At 40.0% G+C, this 25,200-nt stretch overlaps 3 protein-coding genes across 4 annotated transcripts; all 3 read right to left on the bottom strand.

Moving 5' to 3' along the window:
- Positions 1-7,032: 7,032 nt before the first annotated feature.
- On the bottom strand, positions 7,033-7,821 carry LOC110906017. Its single transcript, XM_022151367.2, has one exon. It carries the CDS (start codon positions 7,673-7,675, stop codon positions 7,220-7,222), a length of 456 nt encoding a protein of 151 aa, XP_022007059.1. The 5' UTR covers positions 7,676-7,821; the 3' UTR covers positions 7,033-7,219.
- A 240-nt stretch (positions 7,822-8,061) lies between these two features.
- On the bottom strand, positions 8,062-10,500 carry LOC110904115 (BAG family molecular chaperone regulator 6-like). 2 transcript variants are annotated; one of them, XM_022149940.2, is made up of 2 exons: positions 9,551-10,500; positions 8,062-8,246 (listed from the first exon to the last, which is right to left on the bottom strand). In XM_022149940.2, the coding sequence occupies exons 1-2, from the start codon at positions 10,289-10,291 to the stop codon at positions 8,088-8,090; spliced, it is 900 nt and encodes a 299-aa protein (XP_022005632.1). In that variant the 5' UTR covers positions 10,292-10,500; the 3' UTR covers positions 8,062-8,087. The 2 variants fall into 2 exon arrangements, with proteins under 2 accessions (XP_022005632.1, XP_035839235.1); XM_035983342.1 differs by lacking the exon at positions 8,062-8,246 and adding an exon at positions 8,289-8,591 and having other exon boundaries at positions 9,519-10,498.
- A 4,126-nt stretch (positions 10,501-14,626) lies between these two features.
- LOC110904114 lies at positions 14,627-15,331 on the bottom strand. Its single transcript, XM_022149939.2, has one exon. It carries the CDS (start codon positions 15,230-15,232, stop codon positions 14,738-14,740), a length of 495 nt encoding a protein of 164 aa, XP_022005631.1. The 5' UTR covers positions 15,233-15,331; the 3' UTR covers positions 14,627-14,737.
- Positions 15,332-25,200: the final 9,869 nt, after the last annotated feature.

Genomic DNA, 25,200 nt, shown 5'->3' with positions numbered 1-25,200 from the left:
ATCCTTTTAAGCTGCCAGTGAATGGTAATGGATCATGGACGGCAATCTTCTATTTAGCCATTATGATCTTGCTGACTGGACAAGAATACATAGTCTATGGCTAAAGAAAGACCAATGACTAAATTCAAAACAAGAAAAATGTATAAGTTGATGAGTCAATGTCTTCTATGAGGATCTATTAGCTACTGTTATGATGTTTTTGAGAATAGCAATTTCATAAGATTCTCCAAAAGGTTGTATAGGTAGGGTGCAACAGCCATGTACGACAACTATTTATTCTATGGTTCGGCTACGACAACTACTTTAGCTCCAAAGGTATGTTTAGTTTAATGCCAACATCTATATCTTGAGCTTACTTATATAATTTTAAGCTTTGTGATCTCGAGGTCATGGGTTCAAGCCGTGGGAAACAACCTCCTGCACAAAGTATAGGGTAAGGTTGCACACATCATATCGTGAAGCGATCCGGCCACACTCCCTGGACCCTATGCAATTGCGGAAGTTAAGTCTAGCACCGGGTACGCCCTTTACTACAACAAGGTTTTTCTAATTATTCGTTTTGTCGAGCACCGGGTACGCCCTTTACTACAACAAGGTTTTTTTTAATTATTAGTTTTGTTTGAAGCTTCACTAATGAATTGTTTGCCAATATCATATAAAAGGACTCTTCTAAATTAAAAAGGAACTTTGTGGTTGATTGTTTGATGATGAAAAGAATGATAAATGTAGCAAGCTCCAGCTCAAAGTTATAGGGTTTAACGTGGTAATCATGTTCAGAGGAGTGAAGATGATGAGTTGACCATCACGAAAGGGTCACTGATCATACCATGTAGCCACTATACACCTCTATACATCTCTTGAGAGGAGCGTTTTTTTTTTTAGATTTTTTTTTTTGTAAAAAAACTTGTCTTTGTCCATTACTTTGAAAACAAGCCAAGAGTCGATGTTACCATTTTTAGTAAGAGGGTGAAGGTTATCATTTTAGGTAAATGAGTCAACTTATCATTTTTAGTTAACAGTTTAAAGTTGGCGTTTTTAGAATGCAAAAAAATACTTGGGTCATTATAACATTAAAGTACCCGTCCACCGGACGGGTATTAAACTAGTTGCTTTGAATTGTTATTAAGTTTTACAAGTTTAAAGTCACAACATAGTAAACTCCAAATAAAAAGAACTTTTTTTAATCGGATGGGTAAAAGGGAGACTCCTAGTTGATTACACAATTTACACTCGTAGTAGTTTGTGAGACACATGGTAGTGTTTCCTTTCAATTTTTATCTTTGTTTTTTTTTCTTTTTCACTTTTCTTAAATCTTGTTATGTTAAACTTTTTAAAAAGTTGTAAACTCTTATAAGCCATAGACATTTATTTTTTTTTGAGAATTTGAATGAAATTCGTTTTTTTTTTCTTTTGAAATTTTTTTTAATAAAAGTCATATTTTCTTTGTGAGTGATTCAAAGTGATCTTGAACTCTCAAACTTGAGCACAGCTCTCCTCTTTGAATCTCACATCCGCACTTAAAAGTGGTGTTTGATTATTGGACACTGCAGGAAATTTCCTCATTAGCGGCGACATCCCACCGGTCGCCGCTAATACTCATGATCCAGAACACGCATCCCGGACCCAATAATGAGTGTTGATGAGGAGACAGATCCAACAGCACATGTTTTATGGCGGACGCAAGAATTATTTTCTGGGGGTGCGGATGAGGGGTTCAACCATATTTTCAAGGGATGCGATCGGGTTTTTTTTGCCTAAAAAACACACTAATTTCTTTTTTCAAAGGGTGCGTCCGCCCACCCACCCATCAACATGGGTCCGCCCCTGGACTTTTATCGTATCTATCCATGGCTCCCTTATAATAGATTGATTACTGGATGAAAAAGCTTGATTCACAAATAACAATACAAAGGCTTATATAAGCCAATTACAATCAACCTAGATCAATGTGCAGAGACTATCATGGCTTATGTTTCGGTGGTCAACAGTTACCTAAATCCTATCCAAATATACAAGAATTTAAAATGGTAACAACTAATTTACGTTACTGTTATTTACAATAATATTTTCCTTAATATGCCCCCGCAAGATGGAGGATCCATCGGATACTCCAATCTTGGATCTTAGACGGTGAAACGGTCCGCGGCCTAGAGGTTTTGTAAGGACATCGGCGAGCTGATCAGCAGAATGAATGTGCAGAACCCGTAATGAACCATTAGTTACCTTTTCCCGAACAAAGTGATAATCGAGTGCCACGTGTTTCATACGCGAGTGATAGACCGGGTTGGCACACAGATAAGTAGCACCAGCATTGTCACAAAATAATGTAGGAGGTTTAGTTGCCGACAGACCTAGCTCGAATAGTAGGTTTTGGACCCAAGAAAGTTCAGCTGCACCGTTTGCTAATGCCTTGTACTCCGCCTCAGTTGAGGAACGGGAGACTGATTTTTGACGTGACGAGCGCCACGAGATGATGTTGGAACCGAGGTAGATGATATATGCTGTGGTAGAACGCCCCCCGTCGGCAATTCCACCCCAATCAGAATCAGTAAATGCGGTAAGGTCGATGGGAGAGCCGCGGTTAAGAAATAAACCGTGATGAATGGTGCCTTTCAAGTATCGAAGAACCCGCTTTAAGGCTTGCCAATGAAGTTGAGTAGGTGCATGCATATATTGAGAGAGCTTGTTGACCGCGTAAGAAACATCGGGTCGAGTAAAGGCAAGATATTGGAGGGAGCCCACCAGTTGACGATACGGAGTGGGGTCAATGGTAGGCGAACCATCAACAAGAGAGAGTGACTCAGTGGAGCTAAGTGGTGTGGCAACGGGTTTAGCTCCATCCATTTTAAATTTGGACAGTAAATTTTGCACATGAGCATGTTGAGATAGGAATAAACCAGTGGGTGTGTTGATAACTTCTATACCAAGAAAGTGGTGTAGCATGCCAAGGTCTTTAATGGAAAATTTTTCGGATAACGCACGAATAATATGTTGAATAAATAAATTGTTGTTTCCGGTCAAGACAATATCATCAACATATACCAAGAAATATGAGATAACGCCTTCGCGGTTATAGATGAACAAAGACGGGTCGGCCAAGGATTTGCGAAAACCGAGCTCAAGAAGAAATGTGGCAAGCTCCATGTACCAAGCACGTGGTGCTTGCTTGAGTCCGTAGAGAGATTTTCGAAGATGACAAAGGTGATTGGGAAGGTCCGGATTGACATAACCCGGTGGTTGAGACATGTAAACATCCTCATGCAAAGTGCCATGCAAGAAGGCATTGTTGACATCTAGTTGTCGTATGGGCCAGTTTTGAGATAAGGCAATGGAAAGAACTGTACGGATAGTGACGGGTTTAGTGACTGGACTAAACGTTTCAAAGTAATCCTTCCCATATTCTTGAAGGAAACCCTTAGCAACTAGACGTGCCTTGTATTTCTCAATAGACCCGTCAGGGCGCCGTTTAATACGAAATACCCACTTACAACCGATAGGTTTGTGTTGCGAAGGAGGGACAAGTTCCCATGTGGCGTTTTTTAGAAGAGCATTAAACTCATTATCCATCGCCTTGCGCCACTCGGGATCTTTTAAGGCTTGGTTGTGAGTGGTTGGTTCAAGCGTTGAAGAGATTGGATGGAGGGTAGTGTGATTAATAAATTTAGAGTTGTAATACTTTGAATTTGGTTTACGTGTGCGTGGAGGTGGAGGTGGCGGAGGAGAAGAGGCGGTCGAAGGTGTAGGGAGGGATGGCGATGAAGGTGCGGTGGTGAAGGAAGTTGTGTGAGGGTTAGTGTCGTTTGAAGAGTGAGCGGAAGTGTGGGATTCAGTATTGTTTGGAGTTGAAGTGCGGGTATCAGAGATGTTGTCAGGGGAGGATGTGGTAGAGTGTACGGGGAAACCGGAGAAGAAGGTTGAGTTGGTATGGGCTGGTCAAGTGGGCTTGGTGGGTTTTGGATGGACTCGGTCGGGTGAGTAGAAGGAGGGGAAGGAGAGCAAGTGGGTTGTTGTGCCTTGGGAGCAAGTTGGGTTAGTGGGTTACCAAAAAACTGGTCAACAGTAGGAATGGTTGAGGAATGTTGTTGAGATTTAAATGGAAATGTAGTCTCAATGAATTCCACGTGTCGAGAGTAGTATAGTCGCCGGTTTATGTAGTCATAGCATTTGTAGGCCGATTTGGATGAAGAGTAGCCTAAAAACACGCATTTTTCAGAGCGAGGGTGAAGTTTGAATTTTGCATACGGGCGAAGCCACGGATAACATAGGCATCCAAAGGTTTTGAGTTTGGTGTAGGTAAGTTCTTGCTTGTAGAGAACGGAATATGGACATTTAAGATTAAGGATTGGAGTGGGCAGACGATTTATGAGATAAACGGCAGTTTGAAAAGCATGTGTCCAAAAGGAGAGAGGAAGGTGAGCATAGTGAAGGAGTGATAAACCGGTTTCCACAATGTGCCGATGACGCCTTTCGGCGACCCCATTTTGTTCCGGGGTGTGCGGTGGGGTGGTGAAATGAGAAATACCGTGAGCTTGAAGATATGCGGTAAGTCCAATATACTCTCCACCATTGTCGGTGAAGAGAGAAATTAAAGGTGTTTGAAAAAATTTTTCGACTAGCAATTTGAATTGTGGAAATAAAGTGGAGACATCAGATTTGTTTTTCATTGGATATAACCAAATATATTTTGTGTGAAAATCTATAAAAATCACATAATAAGTGAAGCCATCAATCGATTTTTGTACTGGTCCCCAAACATCTGAATATATCAATTGTAAGGGTTTTGTAGTAGTAAATGAGTTCGTGCCAAAAGAATCTTTGTGACTTTTATTGATGGAACACGAATTACAGTGAAAATTGAGTAGATTAAAATGTAAGCCTAAACACTTGGCTATTTTCTTGAGAATCCGAATGGAAGGATGCCCGAGTTTGTGATGCCAATCAAGAGGCGATGTGGTGGATACCGCATTTATTTGAGGTTGAGATGGAAGGTTGGCATAGTAAACATCAAGGAAATTCTCGCCCCGCATGAGTCGTGCCCCCGTTCGAAGATCCTTGACAAAGAAATGAGTGGGAAAAAATTCCACAGAAACTTGGTTAGTCTTACATAATTTTGCAACGGAAATGAGTTTATTTTTGAATTGAGGAACACATAAAACATCTTTTAAGGCAAGAGAGCCATTGGACGTATGAAGATGTGTTTGACCAATATGAGTTATAGAAAGAGTATTACCATTGCCAAGAACAATTTCATCCGGTCCGCCATACTCGGATACGGAATGAAAGGATGCACGATCTGGATCAACATGATTGGAGGCTCCCGTATCAAACATATAGGAGGATGTTGTGGCATTAGCAATTGGTGACGCCTTACTTTGGGTCATAGAAGGGCCTGTGGTAACATGATTTTCACGGAGAAATCGGGCAAGTTTTCGACACTCTTTTGCTTCATGCCCTGCAAAATTACAGTATTGACAGTAGATATTGGTACGAGAATCACGGTTACCGTTATTGAAGTTGGAGCCATTAGACCATTGATTGCGGGATGGTCTGTTGATGTTGCTTTGCATGGTGCGCCGGTCGTTTGTGGGTCTTGAATTAGACCTTGAGTGTTTTTGTGTAAAGTTAGCTGTAGCCATGAGGGGTGGTGAAATCGTGTTCTGTTGAAGTTCACGTTCAAAATCCACCAGTTTCTCAAAGAGTGCAGGAAAAGTGAGTTTTGTATCAAGGAGTCTAAGTGATTGTGCCACATTTTTGAAGTCATCACCCAGTTGGCAGAGGATATGAACCATGAGGTCCTCGTCTTTCACCGGGTTTTGAACGAGTGCAAGTTCATCAGCGATTGCCTTCATGTCACGTAAGTATTCCGTGACGGTGCGAGTGCCTTTAGGATTCGATGCGAGTTTGGATTTTAGCGATATGACGCGAGACCGAGATGGGTTGGCATAACTAGTAACCAATCGTTCCCACGCTTCTCGGGCGGTGTCGGCCGACGCAATCATCGGTTGAATGGTGGATGAACAACTGCCTAGAAGCGCCGCCAGGATGATTTGATCTTGTCTGAACCATGGGTAGTGGTCCGGGTTTGGTTTGGTGGCTTCGGTGTCTAGGAATTCTGACGGAGTTGGCTTGGTTCCGGTGATGAAGTGTAGCAGATCTAGACCAATCAAAGTCGAGTAAACGTGCTTGCGCCACACCGGAAAATTATCAGAAGTAAGAGTGATGTTAAAGTGGGTAGAAGCCGTGAGTTGAACAATTGTGATTGGTGCCATAGCAGGTGACTGTAGAGGGTGTTTGATTAGAAAAAAAATTACAGTAGGATCAATTCTCGTTTGAGATGGAAGCTCGATACCATATAATAGATTGATTACTGGATGAAAAAGCTTGATTCACAAATAACAATACAAAGGCCAATGAGCTAGTGGTGGAGTGGTAAGGGAGAGACCTTGTGTTCCAAGTGACCCAAGTTCAATTCCTGCCCCTAGCATTTAGTTTCTGCGGCACCTGGTGATGATGGGAGACTAGGCGAGTAGGCGGCGATCGCTAGTTCGATCCTTGAACTGAGCGGGTTTTACCTCACCGCACTGTCGTGCCTTCGGGCGAGTGTTCACGGGCTTCGGCCCTAGATGAGGGTTTTCCCCGGTTCGGAAGGCGAGTGTATCCCGATGTGGTGAATTTCGCCAGTAACCCATTTGGAGGATTCGTTGGCCGTTCAAAAAAAACAAATAACAATACAAAGGCTTATATAAGCCAATTACAATCAACCTAGATCAATGTGCAGAGACTATCATGGCTTATGTTTCGGTGGTCAACAGTTACCTAAATCCTATCCAAATATACAAGAATTTAAAATGGTAACAACTAATTTACGTTACTGTTATTTACAATAATATTTTCCTTAATATCCCTCTCAAAGCTCATTGGTTTTTTCTTTCAATAATATCTTCTGTGGGTTTTTTTTTTTTCTTCCTGATTGTGTTAAGCTAATTGGTTAATTCGATTAGCACTAAATAAAACCAATATATAACTGACATATACAAAACTAAAGTCAACTAAACTAGATAGACAACCATTATTGCATCAAATACACATACATTAGAATTAGAAAGCAAAGGGTTATTTTTGAACACTTTATGACTCCTTTACTGTACAAGTTAGAAACAAGCAAAACCTTTACCCAAGGAAGAACATAATATTATTATTATTATCCAATTTGATGAAATCACTGGAAATGACCAACCAAAAACCACCCATCATCTGCATTATCTTCAACCCCAATCTGTTCCTTAGTATCATCATCACTGCAATCATAATATTCGATTGTACCGTCATCATAGTTTTCATGGCTGGCCAAGTAAGTTGTGGCATCGATGGCCAAAGTACCAGCAGTACAACCGATTAGTTCACGATGATCAGATCCAATTGATCTCAGCTTCATGGTTCCTTTGGCCTTGTCTCTGGACTTACAAACCGGATGGATATGACAACCAAGGCATCGGGCATTACCACATTTTCCGGTGAATTTAGACTGATTTGTAGGCTTCCTTGAAACTTTGGTGAATACACCTGCGACGGAGGTTGAATCCACCGTTTTTACATATCGCCTTTGACGAGAAAAGGGAGTAGGCAGGATTGGGTAGCTCCGAACAACACCGTGTTGACGACCCTCTCTCTTCATTGCTACGATGGTCGTGAGAGCTGATGCTTTTACTTGCAGAATTTTGTTCGTGATTTATAGAAGAACTATAGACAAGGATGAAGATGTAGGATTGTTGAAGGTGGTTTACTTGGGGAAGAAGATGGTTTGGTTGGTCAACTGTGCGTGTTCCACAAGGCTTAGCTTGTAATTTGTTGTGCTTCAAATACATTCGTTTTTCAATAATTCATATATTATAAAATAATTTAGTTTCTCGTCACAAACTTACTTTGTAGTTATTGCTTTCAACCCGCTTGAACAAAACTTAATCCAATTTTCACAAACAAATGTGGAATCAGACAAGAAACCAATTAAATTAAATTCATATACAAACAAGATCAGATATCCGAATCAAAATATTGTTCAAAAACACTCTTCTCAACTAACATACAACTCAAATACACAAACTATCTATATCTCTCTTTCTCCTTAGAGAAGCATGTGTTTTCTTCTTCTTTCTTTGTTTCTCAGCCTTCTCCAGCTGTTCCACTCTTCGACTTAACGCGTTAATCATCCGCGTCTGCATCTCATTCCTCTCAGATATCTGAGCCATGTTGGAAATCAGGCCCTTGATCGAATAAACAAACACGCAATATGAACAAACTTGTTCGACTCTTTTATTAATTTATCAATGAAAGCACACTAATTACAATGACCCTAACCATCTATTTATACTAAACTTATTCTAGTCCTAACCCGACTCAAACTCTATTAATAAAATAAACAAAACATCCTATCCTACCCATACTAGAATTAATTTACTTGCATGACATCCTAAACCTACCATAATTCAAAGCCTACAAACTAGATAAACCTATCTAATAAACCTAACAATTATCCATATAAAGACTCAATAAACAATTCAGTATAATTATCTATAGCCCGTCTTTATCTTTATCTCCTAATTCAAGATTAACTTCTTCATTCTCCCCCTTAATCTTGAATTGGACTCACTTCATATCCGCATCGTTATCGACTACTCCAATCCCTTGACCTCGCTTCTTGCTACTTGCTAATTCGTTCTTGCTTGCTTGCTTCGAATCAACTTTCTTTCTAACTTGCTATTCGAACCATGCGGTTCGGTCTTTCTCGTTCTTCTTTACGAACCACACAAGTTCGCTTCTTTCTTTCTTTCGGTTATCGATTATCTTTCTTCTTTCTGATCGACTTCCGTTCTTTCTTTCTTGTGGCTTGCTACTTTCTTACTTTCTTGCAACACCATCTTTCTTTCTTTCTTCTTTCTTATGAGGCCATCTTACTTTCTCCCGAAGCGACGCCTGCCTCTTTTTTCACTTTCTTGTGGCGCCTCTTCTATCTTTCTTGCGTGCTTAATCCAAATTGGATTTCCTTTCTACATAAACCATAAAGGTTCAAACTTGCAAACGTTTTGAAACTTTTTTTTCTCAACCTTGCTTGCTATCACTTGCGAAAAAATAACTTTGCTACTTGCTTTAGGAACTAACTTACTCTGATACCAATTGTTGGAAATCAGGCCCTTGATCGAATAAACAAACACGCAATATGAACAAACTTGTTCGACTCTTTTATTAATTTATCAATGAAAGCACACTAATTACAATGACCCTAACCATCTATTTATACTAAACTTATTCTAGTCCTAACCCGACTCAAACTCTATTAATAAAATAAACAAAACATCCTATCCTACCCATACTAGAATTAATTTACTTGCATGACATCCTAAACCTACCATAATTCAAAGCCTACAAACTAGATAAACCTATCTAATAAACCTAACAATTATCCATATAAAGACTCAATAAACAATTCAGTATAATTATCTATAGCCCGTCTTTATCTTTATCTCCTAATTCAAGATTAACTTCTTCAAGCCATCAGTCTCTTTATATTCTCGTTATCATCCATCAGATTCTCTAGAATTTCTCTGTTTCCCTTGTCATCATTTACGCAATTATCTTTTTCCTCACGAATTACATCTGCAGCCTCTACAGAACTGAAATTCTTAACCACACTGCCATCTTCATCGTCTTCCGAATTGACATTATTATCAACTATCTCATCAACAGAATTAGAAGCTTCTGTGACTTGATCTAATGTACTTGTACTTGTACCAACATTGTCAGGAGGAGTAACAATTTCATCAGGTGAATGTGAATCTAGGGTTTGATGGCCAATGGAATCCACCTTCTCCTGTAATGCAATTGCTTTCTTCGTTACAGCTTTCCTCAAATCCCTAATCCCGCAATCAACACCGCGAATGGAATCCAATTTGAAAAGCAAAGACATTAGGGTTTCATTCACCCTCAGCCTCTCCTTCGCATCCCTACGAATTAAACTAACAACTTCCGTATCGTCAATTCTTCGTTCAATATCGTAAACCTCATTTCTGATAGAAGCGATCTTCTTCACAGTCTTCCTGATCACAAAGCCTCTGAATACTTTTTGGATTTTAAGTGCTGCTGAATCCTTTAACATCGATATTGTGGTTGGTGGTTGATCGGATGAGACGAAGTGGACCGGCACAGAAATGACTTTTGGAGATGATCTTTGTTGAACCGGAATGGATCGCGATGGTTGTTGTTTGGAGTAGTTTCTGAAAAATGGACCGTTCATCATGGATAATGTTTAAGCCTTATGAGAATTTGGTTTGTAAATTTTTGATGTTTGAATGAATTTTGGGAGGTTTTTGATGTTTATTTATTGGAAGGAAGAGCATGTTCTACAACATTCTGGATGCGGTTTCATATTTTTGCAGGGCCCTTCGTCTAGACGGATGTAGAATCTTCTGTAAACCATTTGCCTTCTAGAAACGAACACCATCTTATCTTATCTTATTGGGTTTAGGATGAAATACAAATGCTCTTAAAAAAATAAAAAAAAATTATCTAAATGTGAGAATTTAGGTTTTTAGTTTTAGATTTACATGTTATAGATTTTAGAAATTTTGTTTATTATCATTGTGTGTTTTATTTATCATTGTGTATTTTCTATATTTGTGTCATTGTGTCTTTTTTGCAACTCATTGTGGCTTTTTCCTCGACTTTGTGTTATATTTTTCGGCATTATGTTATATTTGGCTCGACGTTGTGTCATCTTATGTGATCCGTTATGTTTTTGTACACTTTTTATTTTTAGGAGCCTTGTAGAATAATTTAACACTTTATTATTGTTTTTGTTATTATTTTGATCGTATACTGTGTGTAATTATTATTCTGATCGTATAGTGCTTAAAAGTTGGGATTTAATTGAAGATAACATTTTAAGCATTTCAAGGATGTGAGTCTCTGAACACAGTAATTTTCTTTTAGTTATGAACTAGGGATGTAAGTAATGGCGGAGCTTGAAGTCTTGAACATTCAAATAATGGCGAAAATATATGTTTAATTGGGCTTTTGGATTAGAATGGGATTAACCAAATCTGTTCGATTTGAAGGTGAAGCGGTTGAGATCTTGTTATGATCTTGTTATAATCTTGTAATGAACATCAAGCAATAATCATAATCATTTAAGAACAATGAACACCTTAATTCAACAATTTAAAAACAACATTTGATCGAGTTGAAGTACATATTCCATATATTAATAAGCAACTCATATGTGCATTTTTGACTTGTACCTTTTGCTTAGGGGATGTTTCAAAAAAAAAAAAAAACTTGGTTTTTCACTTTTAACCCAAACATGTGACTTTTTACATTTTAACCCCTTTTCATTTTTTTTTACTTTTAACCCAAAGTTTTCCATCTTCTACAATTTAACACAACACTTTATTATTTACAACTTTCGTACCCCATACTTTTTATCTTTCGCAACTTTTTCGTTTTACGGTTCGTTCTAAATTTTGCGAGTTAACATGTCGTAGCGTGCATGTGAAGTTCAACGTTTTTGCTCTATTTTTTCATATTTGACAGACCCATTGCAATGCGTCCATTTTTCCCCTTTGAAAAGTTTGCCGCAACGGGCGGGTGGTAGATCGACTAAGTTATTATTTTCTACGTTTTACGTTTCTGGTTAATTTCTTCGTATTAAGACACTGTAACAGGTGTGTGTGGTTCAACGATTTTAGACTGCTTTTCGTTCAGTGTAATTTTTACCATTTTATCTATTTTATTTTTACGATGTTGAGAGTCGATGTGGTTGTGGCATTGGTGCTATTTGGCACGGTTTTACGAACGTTTTTAACCTATTAAATTTTTTACTAATTTTTTGTTTCGGTTTACCCCTATACTTCCTTTACTTAAAAACTATTTTTTACGTGTATATTTTATGTACGGGCATGTGTAAATATGATTTCTTCTACATTCCGATGTAAACTTTTTTTATAGACGAGTCAGGTCAAATATAATATGTTTTCGTTTCAAGAAACCATTTTTACGTGCATATTTCTATGTACATTTTCGTATAAATTCAAGTTGTTCTACATTTCGATGTAAACTTTTTTAGAAAATGATTCAGGTCAAATATAATATGTTTTCGTGTTTATTTTATGTACAAAATTTCATAAAATCTGTTTCAAACCGACTGGAGTCAAATTATGGTTTCTTTTTCTCCCCTTTTTTCGAAAGCTCTAATTAATCCCTTTCGATTACATGTGCATATTTTCTTTCATACCCGTTACGTTTTCTTTGTATAAGTTGGATCACATATAATACGTTATGATTGTTCGATATGAATTCCATTTACTTTACGTTTGATCCAATCACATGCTTGTAGAGGTTACACTGAGTTCAACTGGATACGTCGAAATGTGTGTTTTCATATGGTTAATGAATCATATAACGTTTGGACTTATCCATTCAATGTTTACGATGAACCCGCGCCGCAACGCGGACGGGTCTTAACCCTAATTGGATAAACTTTTCATTAGAAATCATCTTAAGTGAAAAATCTATAACATTCAGTAATAGCATTTTGGCTTTAAAATAATGAGCCAAAGCTTTAGCAAATGTTTGCTGATAACGTTTTTCAGAACCCACCAAAAAAAAACCTCGCCAATAAATGAATGATTAAATTTGAAATCTCACTAAAAAATGAATGATAAAATTTGAAATCAATTATGAAAATGAAAAGAATATTCATTTACCAAAACTAAGGATAAGACTTCATTCTATAGATGAATTTGAAGAGGATGTCGAAATAAAAAACAACTTATGACTTTAATTGTTGCTGAGACTTGATTGCGGTTAAGACATGGATGAAAATCAACCATTTACTGTCTCTCACCATCGCCACCGTCGTGAGTCCGGTAAACACTCACCCCACTGAAATCCTATTGTCGCCGCCGCCACCAAATAACCTTCTCGTAAAACAAATATACCTACGTCCCGATTGGGCATCGACGACGGGGAAAGCGGCTGAGGAAAATGACGTCGGCTGGGGAGAGGCGGCTGAGGTAGTCGACGGCTGAGGAAGATCCACTGCGGGGAAGGGGTGGCCGGAGCTGTAGGTGGCGGCTGGGAGGAGGATTGGGTTTGAGGAGAAGGTGGTTTTGGGGTTTTGTCATTTTGAGAGGTCTCGTGTGTTTTGAGATTAGAGAAAGGGTAAGAAGTGGCTATCCCATGTCTGCATGAAAAAGAGGACGGGCGTACATTTTCTAATGAAATCACTTCGAGAAAACAAACACACTGCAGACTCAAACGTCTGCACGTGGTTTGCGTGGAGGAGACATAAATAAGAGGTCAAGAAGAGATTTTCACAAAAAAACAAAGACCCCCTGTGTGTTGGTATCTCATCCCAAGTTTTGGACACAAGAATGAGGGTGATATCCACTCTTTAATTGTACTACTTTCACGACCAGGAGATTAGTTAAGCCAGTTTAACCAGAAACCGACAAGGTAATCGGTTATAATTATTCGACTAAATTGCATTACAAGTACTAGTCGGTTTTGCTTGAAACCAGGTCCAACCTATATGAATTATTTAAAAAAGTGGTTTGTGATTTGAGTTCTTGTTGAATTTAAGAGATTGGCCCGATTTCTTGTTTGGCCCCTACTTATTCTTCACTCTATTGAATTGTCAAACCATATGCTACAATAAATAGGATATAACTAACATCATAATTAATCGTGTTCATATGAGACTTTATGTGACAATAACTGAAATTTAAAGATGCCAAAAGGCAAAGTAGTAACGTTTGAGACTTTATGACTTAAATTCTTTAAGTAGTTGTGCGCGCAAGGCAAAATAGCGACATCAGAGACTATGACTGAAATTCTCTAAGATATAGATGTCACAAGCCAAAGTAGTCAGGGCGATGCTTTGAAGGGGCCGGGAGGGGCGTCCGACCCCCCGAACTTTTCGGCCAGTGGTGTTATATATTTAGTTTTCGTATAGAAATTTTTGGGTATATATGTTTCCGACCCCCCGGTTCTATAGAAATTTTTTGGTATATACGTTTTCGACCCCCCCGTAAAAAATTTCAAGCTTCGCCGCCACTGAAAGTAGTGACATCTGATACTTTAAATCTAAAATTCTTCAAAAAAGTAGATGGCGCAAGCTCCAATAATCCCATCTTTAGAAGATGAAAAAAAGAAGACGACGACGACCTAAGTCTTTACATGGCACAACTTCTAAGATGGAGATGTCACAAGGTCTAGTTACGAAATACGCTTTGGTCAAATACGTTCAGAAAAATACCCCAAGTTGTCACAGACTTCAAAAATGATATGTTTAAGAAAAATCATCCATGGCTCCCTCCCCGAGCTCATTATTTGTTGGTGAATATTGTTGTTTCTAATAAGACTATATGACATATGTTATCATTTAACGCCCAATGCTAACTCACCCAAAATAGGCGTGAGTGGGACGAGAAGGGCTCAGGCGTGAGCGTAGCCAAAGATATGGGGTGCGTATGTGTGGAATTATTTTTTGGGCGAATAAAAACATCCCATGTGTCATGAGATGTTAGCCAATAACACATGATTTAGTAACATCTTCGTTTGTCGATATTTGCAGTTGATTTGGGGCATAAACTGAATTAAACGTAACCTAATCAGATCACGATTATTGCATAAAATACAAATACATTAGTAAGCGAACAATTAGTTTTGAACGGTTATTATGAATTTAATCGATCATAATATCTCTAACTCCATGCTCATCTGCATAGCCTTCTCCATCCCCCCAACACTCAAAATAACTCACCCACTCATCTTCATCTTCAACCCCAATCAATTCCTTATAACTATCATCATCATCATTGTAATCATGATCATCATAACTTTCATGCCTGGCTAAGTAAGCTAAAGCATCGATGGCCGAAGTACCGGCAGGACAACCGATCAGTTTACGATGATCGGATCCAATTGATCTCAGCTTCATGGTTCCTTTGGCCTTGTCTTTGGACTTACACACAGGATGGACATGACAACCTAGGCATCTGGCTGTACCGCATTTTCCGGTGAATTTGGACTGATTTGTGGGCTTGCTTGAAACTTTGGTGAATAAACCGGCGACTGAGGCTGAATCCACCGTTTTAATGTATCGGCGTTGACGAGACAAGGGAGTGGGGAGGATTGGGTAGCTTCGAACTACACCGTGTTGACGACCCTCTCGCTTCATTGGTACGATGATAGTGAGAGCTGATGGTTTTAGATGCAGAATTGTGTTCGTGATTTTATAGAAGAATTAAAGAGCTTGGATTGTTGAAGAAGGTGGTTTGGTTTACTTGGGGAAAAAGATGGCTTGGTTGGTCAACTGTGCGTGTTCGACAAGTCCTTAACTTGTGATTTGTGCTACAAAAGATGTACATTCCTTTTTCAAATAAAAATATATATATATTAAGACTAAGGGCGTAACTGTCCTTCACCTTAGCAAATTTCTATCAATAGCGCCCACCATAACATACCATGAGCGTTATTGAGTGTGTGTGTGGGGGGGGGGGGTATTATTGAACGCCAACCATTGCAATAACGAGCATTCGTGAGTTTTTTGTGTGTGTGTGTGAAGCATTTCATAAAGTGGGCGCAATTGATGGAGAATAGGAGGAATAAGGAGCTCAATTCCATGTCATGCTAGCTATTGAGAAAAAACAATAGAGTCCTTTGGTTGACGTGACACAATGAAACCCCTAACCATATCCTCTTGCCTTATTGTTTTCAATTCATTTCACACCTTTGCAATATTTAATGAACCGTTTTCCATATGTGTTAGATCTATTTTTAAGGTGTTCTTTTAGCCCTAAAATTAATGCAAATAAAACACACATACTTTAAAATATCAATAGTTTGATACTTGGAGACAATTCAACCAAGCGAAACCTTTTCGTCATGTATCTCATGTGTTAGTTTTTGGGTTCTACAATAATATCTTAAAGATTATATATAATTTCTGTTAAAGAAAATAATTTTTGTTTTTGAAAAAACGTATTTCTGTTAAAGAATAATTTTTGTTTTTAAAATAACATAGTTCCTTTCAAAAATTAAAGATAAAAAAATAAAAAATAACGTAGTTACTAGTTTGTCTACTAGGAATTAGTTAGTTTATCAAAAGCCAGATAAATTAACCAAGTGTTTTAGTGCTTTAATAAAGTTATCTGAATACGTTATAGAAAAAAAATCATTGAACTTTGCTTTAATAAAGTTTGAGTAAAATGTTCGGATAGTACCCGTGATTTTGTAAAATAACACCTATAGTCTCCAATTTTTGAAAGTTACACTAGTGCTCCCTGTGGTTTGACAATTTGTTACTCGTATAGTCCCTGGAGTAGATGTCCGTTAGTTTTCTCCATTAAATCTATGTAAAATGACAAAATTACGCCTTTCTTTTATTATTAAATACAACCCAACCAACCCCTTCCTCCCTTCTTTATTTATCTGGTCTCAAACGCCACCACCGGAGATAGAGAGAGAAAGTGAGAGATGAGAGAGATCAGGGTGTCGGCGATAGAGAAAGAGAGAGAAAGTGAGAGATGAGAGAGAGAGAGAGAGAGAGAGAGATAAGGGTGCCGACGATAGAGAGAGATTGAGAGGTGAGAGAGAGAGACCAGCTGCCTCCGTCAGCCGGTTTATACTACGAAGTTAGCGTAGATAGTGAAATCTGACCTGTTTATGCTACGATGAGCCAACTTTCTTGTTTATGAGCGGGTTCTTCAAGGTGCTTATGAGTTTGAAAAGATTGATCAATTAAAGATAATTAAAGATGGGGTTTCTTTGTAGCTATTTGATGATAATGAATCAGCACTGAAATCCAGCCAGAGGCACCCCAATATCTCTCTCGCCTCTCAATTTCGATCCTATTCAGATTAGGGGATGTGACTTGGTCGTTATTCCAATCTGATTTTTAGAAAAAGTAAGAGATAAGTAACGGAAGTTAACGGAGTGTCGGAATATTCGGTTCCGAGAAGAAAGAATGTGATCGGTGTCGGTTTAACCGCGAACTAAGAATGGTAAAAGGTAAAAGTTGACTTTGTTTTTCTTTTCTATTGATGATGCTGATTTTTATGGTGTTTAATTGTTTATAGGTAGGGGTTGGTAGGTTGGGATGGTATTTGAAGCATGAAGTGGTGGACGGTCGGAGGTGGTGACAGGAGGTTGTTATTGGTGGCTATGGTGATAGTGAGGGTGGGTGGCGGTGGAGGTGGGCGGTTATGGTGATGGTGGCTCATTGTTTATAAGGGAGGGGTAATAAGGTGGGTCCCACACTTTTAATAATCCATATTTGTTTTTTTAAGTAAGGGGTAAATAAGTAATTTCAGATGGACTTAACGAGAAAACTAACGGACATCCACTACAGAGACTATCCGAGTAACAAACTGTCAAACCACAGGGAGCACCGGTGTAATTTCCAAAAGTTGAGGACTATTGATTTTATTTTACAAAACCACAGGGACTTTCCGAGCATTTTACTCATAAAGTTATCTGAATACTTCATAGAAAAAAATCATTGAACTTCCAATATGTGCTTTAATTAGGTCTGGCAAAGTGGGCAGGTTGGGTGGGTTTAGATAATGGGTCAAGATGGATGTGAGTTAGGATAGGTTTGGGTAATGGGTTTGGGTCAGGATGGATATTTTAAAAAAGAGGTCAGGATGGGTTTGGGTTAGAACGAGTTCGAGTTAGGATGAGATAAAAATTAAAAAAATATATGTATCATAAAAAATGGAAGAATAAAAAAAAGTTTAGAAAAATAAAAAAGTTAAAATTTTGAATAGATTAAAAAAAATAAAAATAAAAAAAACAATAACAAATAAAAAATAGAGTGAATTTCAAGTTTTGTCCTTTATCTTTAGGCCACTTTGCAAGTTTTGTCCTTTATGTTTAAATTTGACGAGTTTTGTCCTTTATGTTTAAAAATCAAGCACGTTTTGTCCTTTATGAAAAAAAATTAAACATAAAGAACAAAACTTGCAAACTGACCTAAAGATAAAGGACAAAACTTGAAATTCACTCTAAAAAATATAAATAAAAGCCTTCTGTTTTATGTCTTTTCTTACCTAGTAAAAAAACAAGGATAAGGTTATACACAACTTGATAGTGAGCCAAGAAGTAAAACACAGAATAAACTCACTCACAGTTAAAAACCAACAAAAATTTATTTCTACCCAAAACAAAACCTTGTTAGATAAAATTTGGCCTAAGACTAAACATGCAGGTATGTAAATTATATAAAGTCAAACGCGTCAGCTTCGACCGCGAGTGACCATTACCCTTATCAAAACCCCCACTAGCTAACAACCTACTTATGTCCGTGCGGGAACTGTCACACCCCAACGGATGGCGGAAACATCGGGATGAGACGAACAAATTGCTCAAAACAACATAACACTAATTGTGACAATATGAATTAAATCATTTTATTAAAACTAGAAAAGTAATACAAAGTTTCGAATATTCAAACATAAATCCAAACATTAATTAGTTGCTAAAATGGGTTTCTAATGCCATCCTAGCTTGTTTTCTTGAATCTTGATATCAACCTGCAACATGGATTAAAATAAAATCAACAAAAAAAATGTTGGCGAGTATACAAGTTTGATACGTAGCATAGTAGAATAAAATAGTTTAAGTACTCGTATCCAACATGAACAACATAATACAAGTTACTAATATGCAGAAACAGTGTCACTATATGTCAACCCAAGTTTCCAACGCAAACACCCCAAGACTCACTCAATGGCAGTGCGTAAATAAGTATAAGAAGTTTAACAAGTCTCACAAGTTTCCAACGCAAACACCCCAAGACTCACTCAAGGGCGGTGCGTAAATAAGTATAAGAAGTTTAACAAGTCTCACAAGTTTCCAACGCAACCACCCCAAGACTCACTCAAGGGCGGTGCGTAAATAAGTATAAGAAGTCTAACAAGTCTCACAAGTTTAACAAGTTTAACAAGTCTAACAAGTTTAATAAGTTTAACAAGGTTAATGAGCATATAGACACGAAAAGTTTACCTAGCATACGAGATTAACAAGTATCAAATTGTGTCATGTTTAAAATGGATAGAGTGTGCATATAACAAGTTTCAAGCGTTGCGTGTTTTTGTATAGAACACATGTTGCACCCAAAAGTGTTTAAAAATAAAAATGGGATCGAGTATACTCACATTAGTTGCGTAAGGAGATTTGTTGAAATATCGCACGAGTAAAGATGAAGAATTCCAAGAGTTCGAACGCAAACGATTATCCTAAATATTTAGAATATCACATAATGAATGCGTTATTATTTATGAATTGAATAAGTAATCCTAATATTTATTGCTTCAACACTTTAGTTATCTAGAATGTATAATTTATTTTATTAGTAACTTATGATATAAAAGAGTTTAAATGAACTATTATTTACATGTTAGTGTTTCCAAAACAAGTATGTATTTTAAGTAAAGAAAACGTATAAAAAAAACATAAACTTTTAGATTTTTGAAGCCACCATGAAAATATCCTATTCTAATATATATAATAATAACATCAAGGTTTCAAAATAAATAACATATAATAATAAATAATATCAACTACTAGTATTCATTGTGATTTTGTTTGTTTGTAAAAGAACAGAAAAAAAAAACAAAGGGTGGCTGAATCATAAAAAGAAAAAGATCATGGGCTTCAAAGAGCAAATGTCATTTGAGTTTGTATTTTATTCAAACAAACAGAAACATTCATCTTCTTCATTATCTAATCATATACGTAAACCTTGTTATTTGGTTTCATTCATTACTTATGTTTGTGTGACATCTTGTGTATAAACGAATGAAAAATGACAAGGATTAAAAGATCAGTAAAAAAAATGTACCAAACGAACAGTATTGGTTCCCGTCCTGTACTTCAGTCTCCGGTGAGCTCCGATCTTCGAACACTCACTGTTAGTGTTTATATAAACTAGTTATTATGATGAAAACGTGGTATATAATCAGAACGGAATAAGAGATCGACTAAGTTTACCGAGCGAAATAAAAGACGGGTGTTCGAATGTCTTCGAGTCTGGCCACTTGCAGTTTTCCGGCGACTGAAGGTTCCTTCCGACAACGTGTCAGTCTTTCCAGCAAGGTTGCGAAGGTTTACAAAGGGTGGTGAAGTGTGAGGGATGCGCGAAACAACTTTGCGAGTGGTAGCGGTTGCCGTGGTGGTTTGCGCTGGTGTGCGAGATATGCGAAAAGCGGGTTGTAATTAAGATGTGTGCGATGTCGAGACAGGTTTGTGGGGTGATAGAGTTGTGTGAGCTTCTCGGATCAACATGTCGTATATATAGCATGATTTGGAGTGTGATTTTAGTATGATTGAAGTTTCCGAAATCGAAACATGGTAAGGTTTTATGTCCATGTTCTTGATTGATCGGGTAAATGGATACGCGAATCATTCCTTCAATCCCGACAATCACGAAGTGAAAGATGGAAATAAGACAACGGTTGCTATACGTTTTCTTGGGCGGCAAACTGTGAAGGTTTAAAAAAAAAAAAAAGAGATAGTTTGATATCGTTCTTTTAAGGGTTTGGAAAAATTGCATTCAAGTCCCTGAGGTTTTAGTGTCGAATCAAAACAATCGATATGTCTTCTTCTTATTATTATACACTTTTTTTTTGTATTGCTATTAATTAAAAGAAGTTTCGTACTTTCCAATAAGGTCCCTCAACTTGAATATTTAGTCAACTTGGTTATGTTTTATAACTTTAAAATTCATTCTAGAACCTAACGGGACTAACTAGATTAATTTTTTAGAATTTTTAATTTGCAAAAGATTAATTATTATATAAATGAATTGCAAAAGACTAATTAACTCGCGAAAATTTCCGAGGTCCCAAAAATTAGGGTTCGGGTTTTCAAAACGGGTCGGATTTTGGATATTCGTTTTTGACGAATGTCACAGGAACGCATCGACACAGTGGTTGAATCCAATCTGTCCAGTGATGGAGGAGGACTTACCTGGAATATGAGAACGGTAGGGTGATGCGGCATAACATCACATCTGGTGTATGAAAACGGAAGTATTCACAGCGATGCGGCCTGGCACCGCGTCCAGTGAACACTTCTATCAATACAAGGAAGCTGCGACAGTCACCACAGGCGACGATGCGGCTGGCACCGCGTCTCGCGTATTTCTTGATCACAAACAAGAGACGCGATAACATCAGATGTTACCGCAGGCAGCGATGCGGCTCGCACCACATCCTATACGTCCAACAAGTGGGACTGACACACCAGTGCAAGTAGCGCCAATGACAGTCATCTGTCAGGGCTACGTAAGTAACAGACTGACGTGGCGTAACCTCCACACCTGACAAGCCTGACACACCTGCAAAGGTGCAGCACGTCGTTAGTCTGTCCCTCATCCTCCTCCTTCACTCCTCGGCTATAAATACCAACCCCAAACCAGGTTTGAGGTATCTCTTCACAACTCTCTGACTACTACTACTATCATACTTTGCTTCCCAAGCAGATTACTGATTCTTACGCCGGAGAGTGGTAACAAGGAGCACCCCCCACCCCATCCTCCTTGTTACGAGTCACGGTTTGTTTCCTTGTGCAGGAGATCAACCCACCGGTGATCCAGTCAACGATCCTCGGGAGGAAGGGATTAACCCTTCTTGACGAGTTCAGTGAGTTAACCCTGCCCGGTTAACCATTGTTTCATCATTGGCGCCCACCGCTACTCTTAGCACTTTTTCAACCATCCTTTTCCCTCTCTCAAGATCATGACCGATCACCAAAACAACACTGAGGATAACCAAAATCCCACAAACCTAGGTCCGATAGGGGTCAATCCGTCAACCTCGCAACCCGGACACATCGGCACGTCGACACAAAGGGGCCCATCCCTTACGTTCGGACATGACTTATCACAGTACGCAGCTGTGATCCCACCAGGCACGGACCTTCATACCTGGTATGACCAGCAGGCAGCCCTCCTGACTGCAACATACAACCGCGCTTGTGCGGAAGCGCAAATACAAGCTGGGCCTACCCCAGCACCGCACACCCCTGCCGATCGTATTTTACAATACGAAGGTAGGGTACATTCACGTCCAGCTTCAAGAAGCAGACGTGAAGACCGCGGATCATCTTACTGTTCGATCCACACAATCAACGAGGACGATTCCTCGTATGGGTCCCACACCAGGGGACCAATGCATACCCTCCTAGGTCCTTACGTTGAGGACAGGCGACGGTCCGCATCCCGACATGGCTCTGAAATTCAGAGCCGGTTGGGCCCGCAACCGTATACCGAAGGGTATGGTCGTACCGACCCGGACGACTATACATATATAGGGGATTCGCATGACACCAACAGCAGACCGGGAGGACGCAACTATGTCCCTCCCACTCATCCCCGCTACACATACCTCAGGGCCTCAAAACGCCCTGAGAACCAGCCATACAGGCGGAAGGCTGCGGACGAAAACTCCAAATTCGCCCCGCGAATTGCCCATGCCCATGTTACCACAACAAAATTCCCTTTCAACATCGGGAAATACAACGGTTCGTCCGACCCGGACGACCACATGAACGTTTTCATGGGCGCAGGGTGCAACGGCCTGTGGGACGAACCCACCTGGTGCAATTTTTCCCCCAGACCCTCACGGGCCTGGCCAGGGCATGGTTCGATTCTTTGCCAGTAGGATCACTGGCCTCATTCGAGGATTTGCATGCAAAGCTCCTCGCTCATTTCAGCCAGCGACGACGTCACGTACGTGACTCATTGGACGTCATGAATATCTGGCGAAGGGACGACGAATCTCTAGAAGCATTCGTCGTTCGGTACAATAAAGAGTGCCTAGAGATAGGTGACGTGCAAGACCAAATGGCACGGAACCATTTCATCAAGGCCGTAAGGACAGTCAGATGGTCATGACCATCTCCGGCAAGGAGGGCTTGCCTAAAAAATGGGAAGATGTCATGGTCGCGGTCAAGACATACGCACAGACGCAGCGGTCTCTCGAACCGCATGTGGCAAAGGCACAGCCCCAAGCCGATACCTCCCACCAAGGGTCCAAGCGTAACAATAAACGCAACCGGGACATTGGAAATCGCGATATTTCCAAACCATACTTCCCACGGACCAACCCGTTTGACCCAAGGAACTACAACCCCCAACGGGACAACCGGGCACCAAAGAAAGATTCTCGGGACCGCAACTGGACCGAGATCACGGTGTCGCCAAGCGAAGTCCTTCTTACGGACGCACAGCTCTTGCGACCGGCCCAACCGATGAAGTCTAAGAAAAATCAGGATCTCACACTCTATTGTGAGTATCATAAGGACTCGGGCCACACCATAAACAACTGCATCAGTCTCCGGCTGGAGATTGAGCGAGCCTTAAAAGAGGGGAAACTACAACATCTTTTGACGGGTGGGCAGAAACCCACCAAGCGCATCACCCCTCATGGCGAAGGCACCTCCTCCGGGAAGAAGACCATGTACGTGGCCTGCACCCACATGATCAACGGAGGTAAAGGTAGGCCGCACAAAGCGGCGAGAAGGCCGGACAATGACTGGAAAGACGAGCAAGTCGTCTTTCCAAAAGTCCGAGGCGGACCGCGCGACAGGCGTGCCATCGTTATTACAGGCCAACTGGCGCATTACTGCACCGAGCGTCTATTCATCGACCCGGGCAGTACTTCTGATATAATCTACGAACAATGCTTCAACCAGTTCGACCAGGAGGACAAAGATCGGTTGTAAGCAGTAGATTACCCGTTGGCCGGGTTCGCAGGGGAAACTGTCTTTCCCCTGGGCCAGATTACTTTTCCTGTGCGTCTTACCAGCGGAAGGCACACAAGAACAGAAGAGGTAAACTTTATAGTTTTACCTCACACCTCCAGATATGACGTACTCCTTGGGAGGGAATCCCAAGGCGATTTCAATATGATTACATCCGTCCCCCATTCTGCTGTCGGTTTCCCAACCGAATCAGGGGTCGCGATAATCTACGCACGAAGGGACGTTATGATGTCGGACGAAATACGTCTGACCAAGGTCGCAAGGCCCACTCCCAACAACCAACCAGAAAAATGGGTTCTCAACGCGAGATACCCAGAACAAAAGATTACATTGGGTCACGCCTTGTCCCCGACCACCAAAGCGCACCTGAAGCAACTTATCTTCAGGAACCAAGACATTTTCGCGTGGACACCCGCAGACATGACAGGGGTCCCACGTGATATTGCGCAAATCAAACCGGTGATCCAAGGCCAACGCCACCTTGGATCCGCTAAAAACCAGGCGATGTAAGAGCAGGTGGAAGAACTGCTCTCCGCAGACATCCTGCGGGAAGTTAAATACCAGACCTGGTTATCCAACCCAGTCATGGTAGAAAAACCATCCGGGGGCTGGCGCATGTGCGTCGATTACAAAGATCTCAACAAAGCCTGTCCCAAGGATTGTTACGCACTTCCAGAAATCAACGAAAAGGTCGACAATCTCGCACCATTCAGATGGAAGTGTTTCCTCGATTGCTACAAAGGTTACCATCAGGTATAAATGGCAATCGAGGATGAAGACAAAACGGCATTCTGCACTCCTACCGGGAATTACTGTTATACAAAAATGTCGTTTGGGTTGCGCAACGCGGGCGCAACCTATCAAAAACTGATGAACGACACTTTCCGCGGGCAAATAAGCAAAAGTGTCGAAATCTACATGGATGACCTAGTCGTCATGAGCATGGAGGAAGATACCATGCTCATAGACATCGAAAGAACATTCCAGACTCTGCGAAGCGTTAATATAAAGCTCAATCTAGGGAAATGCTCGTTTGGAATGGAAGAAGGCAAATTCCTTGGGTTCATCGTGACTAAAGATGGATTCAAGGTAAACCGGAGAAAGTTCAGGCGATCGAGCGCATGCCATCGCAACGGCTGGCCGGCAGGCGAGCCGCACTAAATAGATTCTTAGCCAACCATACAGCTAAGTCCTATCCCTTCATCAAGACCCTGCGGAACTGTTTAAAGAAATAACAATTCCAGTGGACCGCAGAGGCGGAAAATGCTTTCCGGGAAATGAAGGAGTGTTTGATACAACTCCCAACTCTGACCGCACCACGCAAGGATGAGCCACTCATATTATACCTATCTGCTGCGGACAACGCGGTAGGTGCGGTAT

This window comes from Helianthus annuus, chromosome 14 (genome assembly GCF_002127325.2).
Source record: "Helianthus annuus cultivar XRQ/B chromosome 14, HanXRQr2.0-SUNRISE, whole genome shotgun sequence".
NCBI lineage: Eukaryota > Viridiplantae > Streptophyta > Magnoliopsida > Asterales > Asteraceae > Helianthus > Helianthus annuus.
The sequence above is the reverse complement of the archived record's forward strand: the minus strand, read 5'-3'. Positions and strand labels throughout refer to the sequence as shown.